The 13,204-nt window shown below is 45.3% G+C and overlaps 1 protein-coding gene across 1 annotated transcript in view; it reads right to left on the bottom strand.

Annotated features, from left to right (window-relative positions):
* Nucleotides 1-577: 577 nt before the first annotated feature.
* PTGER3 (prostaglandin E receptor 3) overlaps nt 578-13,204 on the bottom strand; it is a 66,704-nt gene continuing 54,077 nt past the window's right edge. Inside the window, exons 2-3 of the mRNA XM_068239229.1 lie at nt 5,719-6,104; nt 578-798 (exon numbers count right to left, since the gene is read on the bottom strand). Of these exons, the coding sequence (XP_068095330.1) occupies nt 5,820-6,104 (285 nt within the window). The 3' untranslated portion in view covers nt 578-798; nt 5,719-5,819. The remainder of the gene's footprint in view (nt 799-5,718; nt 6,105-13,204) is intronic.

Genomic DNA, 13,204 nt, shown 5'->3' with positions numbered 1-13,204 from the left:
TTATACTGTATATACCTGGGAATCTCTTTACTCCTTTGTGCATTCCCCCCCCCCCCCCCCACCACCACCAATAAAGGTTTACACCATTGTGACAGTCCTTTTTACCTGGAGAGAAACCGCATCCAGTCCAGGTTGGACATACGAAGTGGAGTTGAGTTATTAATCTTCACCTGCCTCAAGTGGTCGGTTGCCCCTCATGCAACCCACCTTTGAGAGTAACTTTTTGTCACCCATTTCCCCCTATTACAACATACTACGCTATTTGGGCTCCCGTTGTCACTGTGTTTTTTTTCGAGGTGTCAAGGCTCCCCACTTTCTCTCAACTTTGTGTTTGGCAAGCTGAGGGGAATCGTCTTTAGATCGAGGAAGAAGGCTTCAGAAAAACACCCTAAAAGCAAAAAATACGCTCGCCCTGTACACTCGCTCCCAACCATTCTACTTTTTTTTTTTAAATAAATAATTTAGCCATATTCCTGCCTTATCTCCCCTCTGATCCATCCCCCGCCTTCCCACCATCCATTTCACAGAAGTGCATTAATATAAAAATATTCCTTTGTAGAATAAGACATGCCGAAACTCAGTCTGATAACCTCCTTTATTTCCCTGCGTGAATTTCATTGTAAAGACTCCGTCATGCACATTACAGACACGGCCTCTTTGGTTATGCTTGTCGGACGTATTTAATAAATCTTTGTAGAACATGCATCGTGGTGACTCTGGATGCTCTGCTTTCATGGTGCACAACACGGCCTTCAGTATACAGGCGGGATGTGTAGACTTATTCTCTGCATTGCAGTCCTGTGAATAGATGTGCACACTTTACAGTTTTATTTTATTTGGCACAGAGGAGACGTAAAAGTTGTCCATAGTTAGCAGCTTTAGATTCCATCACTGGAACGGTGGGGGCCACCCGGACCCTCTTCACATTTATGGTTAAAGGATCATTCCGTTTTGAGTGAGATTTCAGTTAGGAGGAGAAACCGGTGAATGGAGTCACCCATTGGATAGTAATGCCTTTCTGTTGGCAAGGTAACGCACCAGCTCCAGCTTTTACTGTGATGTCTAGATTCTATACAAAGTTACTGAGTGCTTTAATCCCGGTGGGTTTGAGTGGTCCGTAGGCTGTTGAGCTTTGCTCTAGGGATGGTCACGCCTAGGAGAACTCACGGAGTAGCATGTGACTTGTTTGATCAGCAAAGCTCTGATCAGGGCCGGCGCTACCATAGAGGCAAAGGGGGCAATTGCCCCAGAGCCTGTAGGGGCCCCAAAGGTGTCTCCCCAATCTTAACTGTTGCTCTCCAGGGCCTCTGCAAAGTCTTTGGCACAGTAGTGTCATCTGTGCTGGCGGGCAGGTGAGACACTATACTGCCAAAGACTATGCAGGGGCCCCAGGGAGCACAGTTAAGTTGGGAGGAGATTGGGAAGGAGTGTCAGCAGCCAGCTCAGGGGCCAGGAGGGAAATTTTGCGGTAACAAAGGGACCCTAATGCAGATTTTTGGTTAGGGTTGTCTGACGGGGGGCCCCTGGGTTTCTTTTGCCCTGGGGCCCCATTGGTACTAGAACCGGCCCTGGCTCTGATTTGTTTTGATCACATCTTGCTTTAGCACATGATCATGACTAACATATCAGGGAGTTACATATCTTCTTTCACCTAAGGAACATAGCAAGGATTTAAAACCTCATACCTCCAGTGCATCATCCAATCCTAGTTCATGCCTTCATCACATCACAGCTGGACTACTGCAATGTTCTCTATACAGGCCTTCCAAAGACCTACACCACCTGCAATTAGGACAGAATGCCGCTGCTGCAAGGCTGTTAACGAGCCAACCCCGCCATTGCCACATAACACCAACCCTTCGCTCACTCCACTGGTTACTAGGGATGATCACAGATATGCAAATTCTTCTGAGTTGATGCAAATGTACGCAAGATCTTATGCAAATATATGCAGCTTGAAAATGGAACAAACAATTTAAACCTGGGTCTAAATTGACTGGTCCATTTTCAAACTGCATACATTTGCATAAAAAAATTGAATAATTTCAGAATAATTTGCATCTCATTGATCATCCCTACTGGCTACTGTTAGAACCGAGAATTCTGTTTAAGGCCTCCTTTCCACGAACTGTTGAGCTGTGTGCCCAGCAAGCAGTTACCAGTGAGCAGTTGAGAGAGCATTTCACTGCCTATCAGCGGTCAGTGGAAAGGAGGCCTAAGTTTGGCTTATTGACATTCGGAATACCCAAGCAGCTCGGGGTGACTAGGATAGTCAGTGTTCCCCAACCCTGTCCTCAAGGCCCACCAACAGTGCATGTTTTGTGAAAATCCACAGAGGTAGTTAATCAGCTCTGCTGAGACACTAATTACCCCACCTGTGATTGTTTGTGGTTTTCTGCAAAACATGGACTGTTGGTGGACCTTGAGGACAGGGTTGGGGAACTAAAAGAACTGAAATGCCCTCCTACTATAAAGTCAATACTCAGTGTAGTTAGTTATTGACATTGACATCAAGCTACGTACACACATACGACAACGATCGTTCATTGTGAACGACGAACAAACTTTTAATTGACGAAAGAACGACCTAAGTAAAGTTAGCTTTTAAAGGTGTGTAACGATTTGATCGTTAGAACGAACGTTACATCACGTAAAGCAACTATTGCGCTTGCTCATAAAAATGAAAAGCTCCATGGAGAAATAGCGAAATGCGCATATCAAGCCTAGTACGAACAACCGTTTTCCAATGATGTACTACTTTTGCAAACTATCGTCGTTGGAAAAAATCCGCCAAGCTAGATTGTTCGTTTTTAACAATCTAGCTCATCCATCGTTAGACTTAATGGTCATTGGCTGCTTTTTTAAAAATGATCGTCGTTTGAAATGATCGGGGAACGATTGTTTCAAAAGACTATAGTCGCATGTATGTACGCACCTTTATATATACCATGTATATCTATCACCTGACCAAGCTGATCACATGCTTCTTGATGAGCTCTCCTAGACATGACCATCACTACTCTGCTCCTCTGATGCAGCCATTATGAAGCTGAGCTCAGGTTTAGGATCGGTCAATGAGATTGAAAGAAATTCCAAGGTGATAAAGGATCATGAAAAATTCGCATGCAAATTTATGCAGTTTAAAAACCAATTAAATTCCACCTTGCTGGGGTTAGATTGATCCATTTTCAAGGTAGATATATTTTCATACAGAATTTGCTTATTCCTGTATCATCTGGTAATTGTTTGCATCTCACCGATCAGCCTTTCAAAAGGGATAAATGGAGAATCCAATGGTAATGCTAGGTACACACAATACAATTTTGTGTTAGATACATGGTTCGATAGATAATTTCCATCATGTCCGATATTATTTTTAATCGTGTTTCTGGTCAATTTCTCCAGTGAATGGAAATTGATAAGAAAGGATAAGAGAATCGAGGGGGGAAACGAAACGAAAATCATTGAATGGAAAATTGACCAAAAAAACGCATTGTGTGTACCTAGCATAAGGGTGAGAGTTGAGTCCCAGTGCGGTGGCAGCCTCTGGATCGCGTATTGCTACGCCATAGCTGGATCCTCTTTGAGGGAAGCACCCCGTAGTGGATTATAAGCATGGTTGCCTGACCTCCATCCACATTTACATTCAAAGATGAGTTCATGCTTAATTCCCAAATACTAGTAATCCTCCATTCACCTCAGCTACTCATACTATGCAGTATATCTCAGTCACAAAGGGGTTGATTCACTATAACAAATAGTGTGCCTTATCAGAGTTAACATACCTTATCAGAGTAGCATAGCGAGTGCTACGAGCTTCGAGCCCAATAGGCTGCCTGTCAAGTTTCCTGTCAAGTGACAGGCAACCTATTGGGCCAATCAAAGTGCGGGGATAATGTCCTTTAAAGTGACTGGACCCGCAGGGGCTCAGGGCAGGAAGAGTGGAGCTCTCGTCATTGCCAATTAGCAGGCATGAGTTTGTAGCGCTCGCTATGCTACTCCGATAAGGCACATTAACTCTGACAAGGCATGTTAACTCTGATAAGGCATGTTAACTCTGATAAGGCACGCTATTTGTTATAGTGAATCAACCCCATAGTGTCAACCAGTTGAAGCTAAATTGGGAGGAGCTTGCAGTTTCCGTGAGATCACTTCCTGGAACTTTTAGCTCTGGGTGCACAGAAAAATAAATAGGCGCTGTGGCTACCTTTAGGCACAAAAGAGTGAAATGTACCATTAGTGTTGAAAATTAGGTCTGAGCTTGATCCTGTGTGTGGCACTGTAGGGAATGAACTGTTACTATGGGGTGGGGAGGAGGGACAATTTGATGAAGTGGCTTCTGGTGGGCGGGTTAAGAAGGTGAACAGTGTGTTCAGCCGTTGATGCCAGCCTGCTAGATCTTTAAGCGACCGCGGGGGGCACTTGTACATGTGCTAGATACTTAGTCGAGGCGCCTGACTTGGATTAGTTCCATGTAGTACTTGTACAAAGCTTTAGTGAGAGAGGCAAATCAGGAGTGGAGATGAGTTTCAGATTGTTTTGAGGTGTCAGGGTTGGCCAGGAGGTGGGAATGTAGTGTATTCTGAGGTAAATGTATACAGGCAGCATGGTGGCATAGTGGATAGCACTCTTGTCTTGTAGCACCAAGGTCTCAAGTTTAAACCTGGGCCAGGACACTAGGAGTTTGTAGGTTTCCTCCAGGCAATCCAGTTTTCGACCACACCCCAAAAATATATAGATAAGGTAATTGGTTCTTGTTGAAATTAGTCTTAATCTACAATAGAGACATATATTTAGGCCCGTACACACGCCTGACTTAAGTCGGAGGAGGCGGACAATAACAATCGCCTCAGGCGTGTACGATCCCCGAGTGTTTTGCTCGGCAGAACTACTCAACCCCAGCAACGCAGATACCCCGCCAATCCCACTGTTTGCGCCGTACACCCACCCAATGTTCGACATCATGCAAGCGCCGCTCTCAGTCCCTTTGCCGTCCCCTCATCACCCCACATAGCAACACAGGACACATCCATCAAAGGTGTGTACACACCTTAAGAGATTAGATTGCAAGCTCTTTTGATGGACAGTTAAGGGCCCTGCCACACTGAAATTTGCAATCACGATACATTTCACAGTGATTTTCATGCATTTCCAAGCACACGTCGATTTTTGGGTGCGATCGGCGGGCACGACTGCACCCCATAGTGTAAAAAAAAAATTAAAGGCAGATTTTTCAAATGGGAGATCGTATAGCACTGCATTTGCTATGTGATTTTCATGTGCTCTCATTCATTAATCCCAATGACATACGCAGGCAAAATGCAGCATGCACTGTGTTTGCGATTGGGCCAAAAACGGATCGCACCACTCTGTACAGGGCACTTCACTATGGTAATCACAGTGGCTTTGTGATCGCCAAAACGCATCCGCTTTGAAAATCGGATCGAAGCGCATGCAGCATGAAAGGGCCCTTAGTCAAATGGGTGCTACATAAATAATAATAGATTTACTGTGCCCCGATCATATAGTGTCAGGGGAGCAGCACTGAATGGCGCTGTCCACGCATTCCATTGCAATGGATGTAACGATTGGCTGAGCTGGGAACTCAGACGTTGAGCGCTTGCCAACTCTGCAAAGCATGAGATATGCTTGTAATGTCAGTTCTTGGCTTCCAGTTTCTCAAGAAACAAAGCGTATCCAATAGATGACTCAACGCACCAACATAAATCTGTCTCGGATACATCAGCGGAATGACCCTTTAAACGATTTGCGTTTTTTTTTCTCCTTTTGTAGCATGCAAGTGTCTGCAGACACATCCGTCATCCCTCCGGTTTCCTTGCTTCTGTGTTTAATAGGACGGGCTGCTCCTTGCGTCCGTCGCTGGAGCAGTTCGACACAGCGTTCGCCACTTGGCAAAACTTTCGAAACAGAATTTCCCTAAGCAGGAGGTAGACCCAGGGGTCGAGTATTTGGTTGAGGGAAGCCAAGCGGACGGCTGTCAGAAAGAAATCACAGTCTTTTTGCATCTCTGGGCTTACTGTTGCCATAGTCGACTTGCAGCGTTCAACTGAGGTATGGTTGAAGATCATTTTTAGCATAATTACCTACGGAGAGAAGAGAAAAAAAAGCTTATTTTTCTGTATGTCTTTATACAGTTAAACAACTACAAAATCAGGGGTGCAGTTAGGTTATGTATTCATTAAAAATCATTTAAAGAGGAACTGTACTGAAAATGACATAATGAATAAAATGTCTTATTTTTTTACAATATTTATTTATAGATTATTTAGTCAGTGTTTGCAGGGGTGTAACTAGAAATCCCTGGGCCCTCCTGCAAGAATTTGGATTCCCCCCCCCCTCCCCCGGGCCCGCTCAGGGCCGTTTTCGGGGTCGCAGCATGAGGAGAGAGCATTTGACATAGGGCTCTCTCTCTCTGGCTCTCTCCTCAGCGCTCCCATCCAGCATCTATCACTGGCAGCAGGCGGGCAGGACACATCCCTCCATCCACCGCGGAGGTCTCCGATCTCAAAGTGCTTCACGGTACTTCCTGTTTAAACTGGAAGTAGCGTCAGACACTTAGACGAACCTCCGGCGGTGGAACGCAGTAAGGTATGTGTTCCTGCCCGCTGCTAGTGATAGATGCTGGAGAGGAGCGCAGAGGGGAGAGCCCGAGGTGAGGGAGGGAGGGACTGTCCCCGCTCAATGTATAATGATCTCCCCTCATGCGGAAAACCCTCCGCCCCCCCCCCCCCCCCAAAACGGCCCTGAGCAGATCCTAGAGGGGCCCCAGATGCAGAGGATGCATCCCCTATTAGTACGCCCCTAAGTGTTTGACCATTGTAAAATATTTCCGCTCCCGGATTTATATTCTGAGATTTATCACTGGTGGTAACATCTTTAGTTCTGCCAGGTGATCTGTAAGGAATGTTTGTTACTGAGAGTTCTATGCACAGAGGGAGATCCTGCTTGCTTATAGTTGGAAAAAGCCATTATTTCACACAACGATCTTGGTCTTGGGCATCACACTGTGGGAGGGATTTCACCACAGTTACAGCCACACATCTTTCCCCCTCCCTGATGATCTTTTTGAGAAAAGGTAAAGTAAACCTGAGGCAAACCTATTAACAAAAAAACAGGTAAGAAGGAGGCGTCCTGTGTCCTCCTGCAGTTTACTGCCACTGCCCAGGACCCTTTTTAAGATCCTGAACGTGCTCTGTTTAATGCAGGAGCGCAGCTGTGCTGCACAAGCACGCCTGCACAGTAGCACAGAGCTGCTCATGGACCAGCAGCTCTGGTTTATTGCACAGGCGTGGTCTTGCTCCCACTGGCACAGTACAACTTCCCTAAAGAGGAGGGCTACCACATAACATATCCAACAAGCTCCTGTCGGATATGTTCTGGAAGTCCATGCATGGCAACGGTGGGGGCCAGGAGGACGTGGGAAGCCTCTGCAAGAGGCTTAAGTATTTTTTTATATATATATATTTTTTTAACTCAGGTACTCTTTAAGTGGTACCACAATATATTTTTATTTATTTAGTCAGAGGGGAGCAGCTCCACATGCAGAGCAGCCACAGCGGAGCACAAATTACGAGATCCATCCCCAGGTCCTCCTTCAGTATTACGCCCCTACCTCTGCTATAACCATTCGGCAGCATCCCATCTCACTGTAGGCTCCCAATGCTGGTCATATGCCATTGTGATCCTACGGAGAGATGCTACTGCATGATGATAGGTTGCAGTGCAGAAGAAGAGAGGACCCGACGATGGACGAGGTAATTGTGCCTCACTGTAGCTGCCCTGCATACTGAAAGGCCACCTCTCCTGTGTGGCTGTGTGTGTTTGTGTGAGGGGGGGGGGAGAGGTGTAGAGAAAGGAGTGGGGGCACCTGCAGGGCTTATGGGAGGGGAGGGACAAGCTGCAGAAGGTGTAGAACCAGCCTTGAGGAGGAAGCATTGAACGTGTATGGATGGTTTTAGGTACCCTTCCAGCCCCACCAGAAAAAGCAGGAAGTACAGAGAAATATCTCCAATAGCAACACAAATAGCAATGATAAAAACAGATCCATGAGGCTTTTATTGCCATCTGTGTCCCTGCTAAGGAGATTCTCCTAACTTCCTGTCTCAGCAGACAAAACTTGGCAGATTTTCTAAATATTCATATGAATATAGCGCCAACATCTTCCTGACGTCCCTGGTTCAAATCCCAGTTGGGGCACTATCTGCATGGAGTTTGCATGTTGTCATGTATCTTCACAGGTACTCCAGTTTCCTCCCACATCCCGCAAAAAGCATAAGTTAATTGGCTTCCCCCTAAATTGGCCCTAGACTATGATGGACATATGGCTATGGTAGAGATTAGATTGTGAGCCCCTCTGAGGAACAGTTAGTCACATGATATTTTTTTGTCCAAATAGACGCAGCTAAAGGCAAACTGGACAAGTATTCTAGTCCAGTTTGCAAACAGTGGTACCTGCGGGGTGCGTGGGGCCGCAGCCCGTGCACCCCGACGGTTTTCTGTGTCGGCGTTTGGGGAAGAAAAAGAAAGCTTCTCTGAACCAATCGCAATGCCTGTGATGAATGGACATGACCCGGATCAGAGGCCATGTCCATTCATAAGAATGGTATTTTTTTTTTTACTTCATTAAAGGGACTCCGAGCTCACCCAAAAAAAGAAAGTTGTACTCACCAGGGGCTTTCTCCAGCCCAGTGCTGGTCGGGAGGTCCCACGCCGGCGTCCTGGCTCCTCTCCTTCTCCCCGCTCCGGAATGGCTGACAGGCCGCAGCCCGGGCGACACTCGGCAGAGTGTCGGGCTGCTCCTTCCGCGTATGAAGCGGCTGACATCACACGCCGGCCGCCTCGCGTCATCACGGCGGCCGGCGTGAAAGTACTGCGCATGCGCGATTAAAGCGCGCATGCGCAGTACTTTCACGCCGGCCGCCGTCATGACGTGAGGCGGCCGGCGTGTGACGTCAGCCGCGTCATACGCGGAAGGAGCAGCCCGACACTCTGCCGAGTGTCGCCCGGGCTGCGGACTGTCAGCCATTCCGGAGCGGGGAGAGGGAGAGGAGCCAGGACGCCGGCGTGGGACCTCCCGACCAGCACTGGGCTGGAGAAAGCCCCTGGTGAGTACAACTTTCTTTTTTTGGGTGAGCTCGGAGTCCCTTTAATGTTAAAAAAACTACCTTGTAAGCCAAGGAGTGTTTATCGCCATCTAGTGGCAAAAAGTGAAATTACCCTGCACAGATTTTGTATTTAAAAAAAAAAACAGTAAATACCCTCATGACATACATATTAAAAAAAGATAAGTCCCTAAGGCAACTATTTATGGATTTGTTTTTTGTTGTTTTTTTTTTGTTTTTTTTTAAATCGTTTGCTTGGTAACTGGGGGTGGGGGCTTTGGAAGTGATTTAATTACAGTACATTAATTTTAGTAGATAAGGGTTTACAATTGATGGGACACACACAAAAAAATCACAGAAAAAATACACCTTTATTTCCAAATAATATATTGTCGCCATACATTGTACTAGGAACATAATTGAAATGTTGTAATAGCCGGGACTAATGGTCAAATAAAATGGGCGGGTTTTATTTATAGTAGCATTGCTTATTTTAAAAATATAGGGGGTGGAATTGGAGAAATAGTGTATTTTTTTCTTTTTTGTGTGTGTATTTGTCTTCAAAGTGCATAGAAAAAGTAATTACTGAAAACAAGTATCGCCCACAAAAAGCTAACTTTGTGGCAAAAAAACCAAGATATAGATCATTTACATGTGATGAGTAGTGATAAAGTTATTGGCGAATGAATGGGAGGAGCACTGACAGGAGAAAATTGCTTCCGTCCTGAAGGTGAAAGCACCTGCGGGCTGTAGTGATTAAAAGGAAATAAATAGGGCAGCCTCCATATCCCTTTCGCTTCAGTTGTCCTTTAAAGGATACCCGAAGTGACACGTGACATGATGAGATAGACATGGGTATGTACAGTTCCTAGCACACAAATAACTATGCTGTGTTCCTTTTTTTTTCTTTCTCTGCCTGAAAGAGTTAAATATCAGGTATGTAAGTGGCTGACTCAGTCTTGACTCAGACAGGAAGTGACTACAGTGTGACCCTCACTGATATGAAAAAAAAAACAACCTATAAAACACTTTCCCTAGCAGAAAATTGTTTCTGAGAGCAGGAAAGAGATAAAAAGGTTCAATGGTTCATACATTTTAGCTCTGGAATACTTCAATGAATGTGTCATTGAGCAAAATCTATAAAACAGTTAAAACATAAAAAGTAGATTTAAACATAAAATAAAACTGTGGAATATCTTAAAAAGTAATTGTTAGGAGAAGGAAGATAGATACAATTGTTTATTTCATTAGTTTATTTTCGCTTCGGGTGTCCTTTAAAGTCATACAGTATATGAAGTAGCATCTACTTTTTCACATCATATATTTACATGTAAATTGCCCCCATTACCACTCCGATGGCTTCTGACTAGTTTAGCAATGACTCTGCTGCAAGATGCTTTTGATGTGCTAATTAAGTTCATAGCAGCTTCACATCTGTTCTTTGTTGACTGTTTCAGCATTTTTAGATTCTTCGACAATATATTCGCTGAGGAAATGTTCGGTTTTCTGCACACATAATAATTATGCCATTCCTTTTTATAACTAACTGTCTGCAGATATAATTGTCACGGCTCCCGCAAGAAAAACATGTGACCTGACACAGCCAATCGCAATCTCCCTATCACTTTCCTCATGCAGATAAGGGCACTCATGAGAAGTAAGGAAAAGTGCAAAGCCAACACTTCTTCCAGAACTTACAGCAGATGAAATGAATTATTCTGCTATATTACTGCAGTAAAAACTATTTTGCGCATCTGCAATTCAAAATATTTCCCTGCCTGTTATTTTCTCCAGCTGGAATTTGCAAACAGACAGGCCGGTTTTATACTTAAACGGTGCGGCGATTGCTTCCCTGCCGCTCCATCACCGCACCAATCAGTCTTCATATGACCCTGCACCACGGTGCGGTGACAGGGTTATATGCATCGCGCCGCCCCCAGCTCATTGACATACTCCCTGCTGGGCAAGAAGTCACTGGGATTTCCGTCGGTCCACACAGGCGCGCCACGCCCCCTTCGTGCACACTGCCTCTGTCGCCCATTGACTTGCACTAATGCATGATCTGTGCGGTAAGCACAGATCATGCGGTAATGCGCTGCGGCCTTTGCGACAGCATTGCGGTAATCTGGATACTTCCGTCGCACCACATTGCGTCAATTGTGCAAGTCACTATAGACTTGCTTTGTGGCAGGGAAGCAGGGGCGTATCTGGGTAATATAGAGCCTAACACTGAAATTGCGCCCTCTTCCCCGCCCCCCATTCAGAGCCCACTTCCCCGCTAAAAACAACAACCCTTATCGTCTTCATAAGTTATAGTTGCCTATGTAATTTGGCTTGGCATATTGCTAAAGTTACTTTTTTGGAAATATCTCTTCTTATTCCGTCTCTGTACTGTATTGTAACATTAAGCCAAGTGCGCCCTACATACAAAAATTAAGTAACCATGTTCTCCACATAACAGAACTAATCGGATTTGAGGTCTGAGTGATGAGGGGGCCTGGGGGCAGGCATGGCGGCGAAGCACAGGGGCAGGCATAAAGGTGAAACACAGGAGCAGACATGGGGCCCAGCACAGGAGCAGTCATAGCGCCCATGTTGCTGTGGCGCCCATAGCATGAGCCATGCCTGCACCCCTCTACATACGCCTCTGCAGGGAAGAGTACCTCAGTGCAACGCAACAGGTTCAGTGTGCAAGGGGCCTCAATCGCACCATACTCCTGGTGGATCGGCCAAAAACTGCGTCAGAATCACTGTAGTGGAAAATGGTAGAAACGTGATCGAATCTCAGCGCAATCATATTTCTCAATGGAAAACAGCCCTCAATGTAAAATTCCTCAGAGGAGTCGCTCTTTAGGCAGCAAAAATTCAGCAAACCCTGACAACACGGAGAACATAGTTCCTCTGTGGGACTCCTTTTTTCTTTATTCAAAGTAGATGTGATTTACACTTATGGTTACAAATGTTTCAAACAAATCTATGCAGTGTCGGATCAGAGCGCTGCGGTTTTTTATTTATTGACATTCCCGGGGTCGCAACAAATCATGTAAATGTATTGTCTGCACCGGCTCACATAAGCATCGGACAGCTCTGCAGACAGCCTGTCACACAGACATGTATGGGAACGTGAACCGGAGTCAGGCTGTATCCTGTCCGCTCCGAACGGGACGTAACGCTGTGCGCGAAACTTTATCCTCATCCACGCAAGAGATAGAGAATAAGCTATAAAACCCTGCAAAGAATGCGACGCTGCTAATAAAATGTGTCATCGTAAAAGAACACACAATAAACAGGACTGGTTCATACTCATTAGATAATACGAGGATATTTACAGTGTCGTAAAAAATATTTAGCTTCACGTTGCCGATGTGCTGTAATATCTGGTATAAGATAAAGGGACTTTCACCCTTTTTTTTCTGAAAAGTTTTTTTGAAAACCTTTTAGGGCTGGTGTACATCAAGGGCTTCATTCACAAAGCCGTGCTAACTCATATAACCAGTTTTGCGTGGAATTGCGGCTGTTTTTGCGCAAAAATTTGCGATTGCATGCGAAAATTCGCAATTGCGCCCAAAAACTGTTACAGGCATTATAACACACGCAAAACACTAGCGCTAGGCTTTGTGAATCAAGTCCCAAGAGAGCTTCTGAACGCTTTTAAAAACGCTAGTGCTTTGAAAAGCGCTTGGCTAATGTATTTGAATGGGATGGAGCACACCAGCAGCATTTAGAGGTGATTCAGCCTCAATGTTAAAGAGGCTCTGTAACAAATTTTTCAGCCTTAGTTCTTCTATCCTATAAGTTCCTATGCCTGTTCTAATGTGCTCTGGCTTACTGTAGCCTTTCCTAATTGTACTGTCTCTGTAATAAATCTTATCTCCTTTCCTCTGTCATGTCTGTCGGGCTAAGGCTTGAATGTGTGGAATGTGCAGAGCTGCTTGTGATTGGATAGAAGCGATACACACCCTCTGCAGGCCCCCTGCACACTCTGTATGACTCACACACTCTGTTTATGTGAGCATATCACAAGCTGGTTAGTTTGTTTGTAAACACTGCCTAAAACTGTTAATTACAAGCCAGGATTGCAG

This window comes from Hyperolius riggenbachi, chromosome 6 (genome assembly GCF_040937935.1).
Source record: "Hyperolius riggenbachi isolate aHypRig1 chromosome 6, aHypRig1.pri, whole genome shotgun sequence".
In the NCBI taxonomy this organism is placed as follows: domain Eukaryota; kingdom Metazoa; phylum Chordata; class Amphibia; order Anura; family Hyperoliidae; genus Hyperolius; species Hyperolius riggenbachi.
The sequence above is the reverse complement of the archived record's forward strand: the minus strand, read 5'-3'. Positions and strand labels throughout refer to the sequence as shown.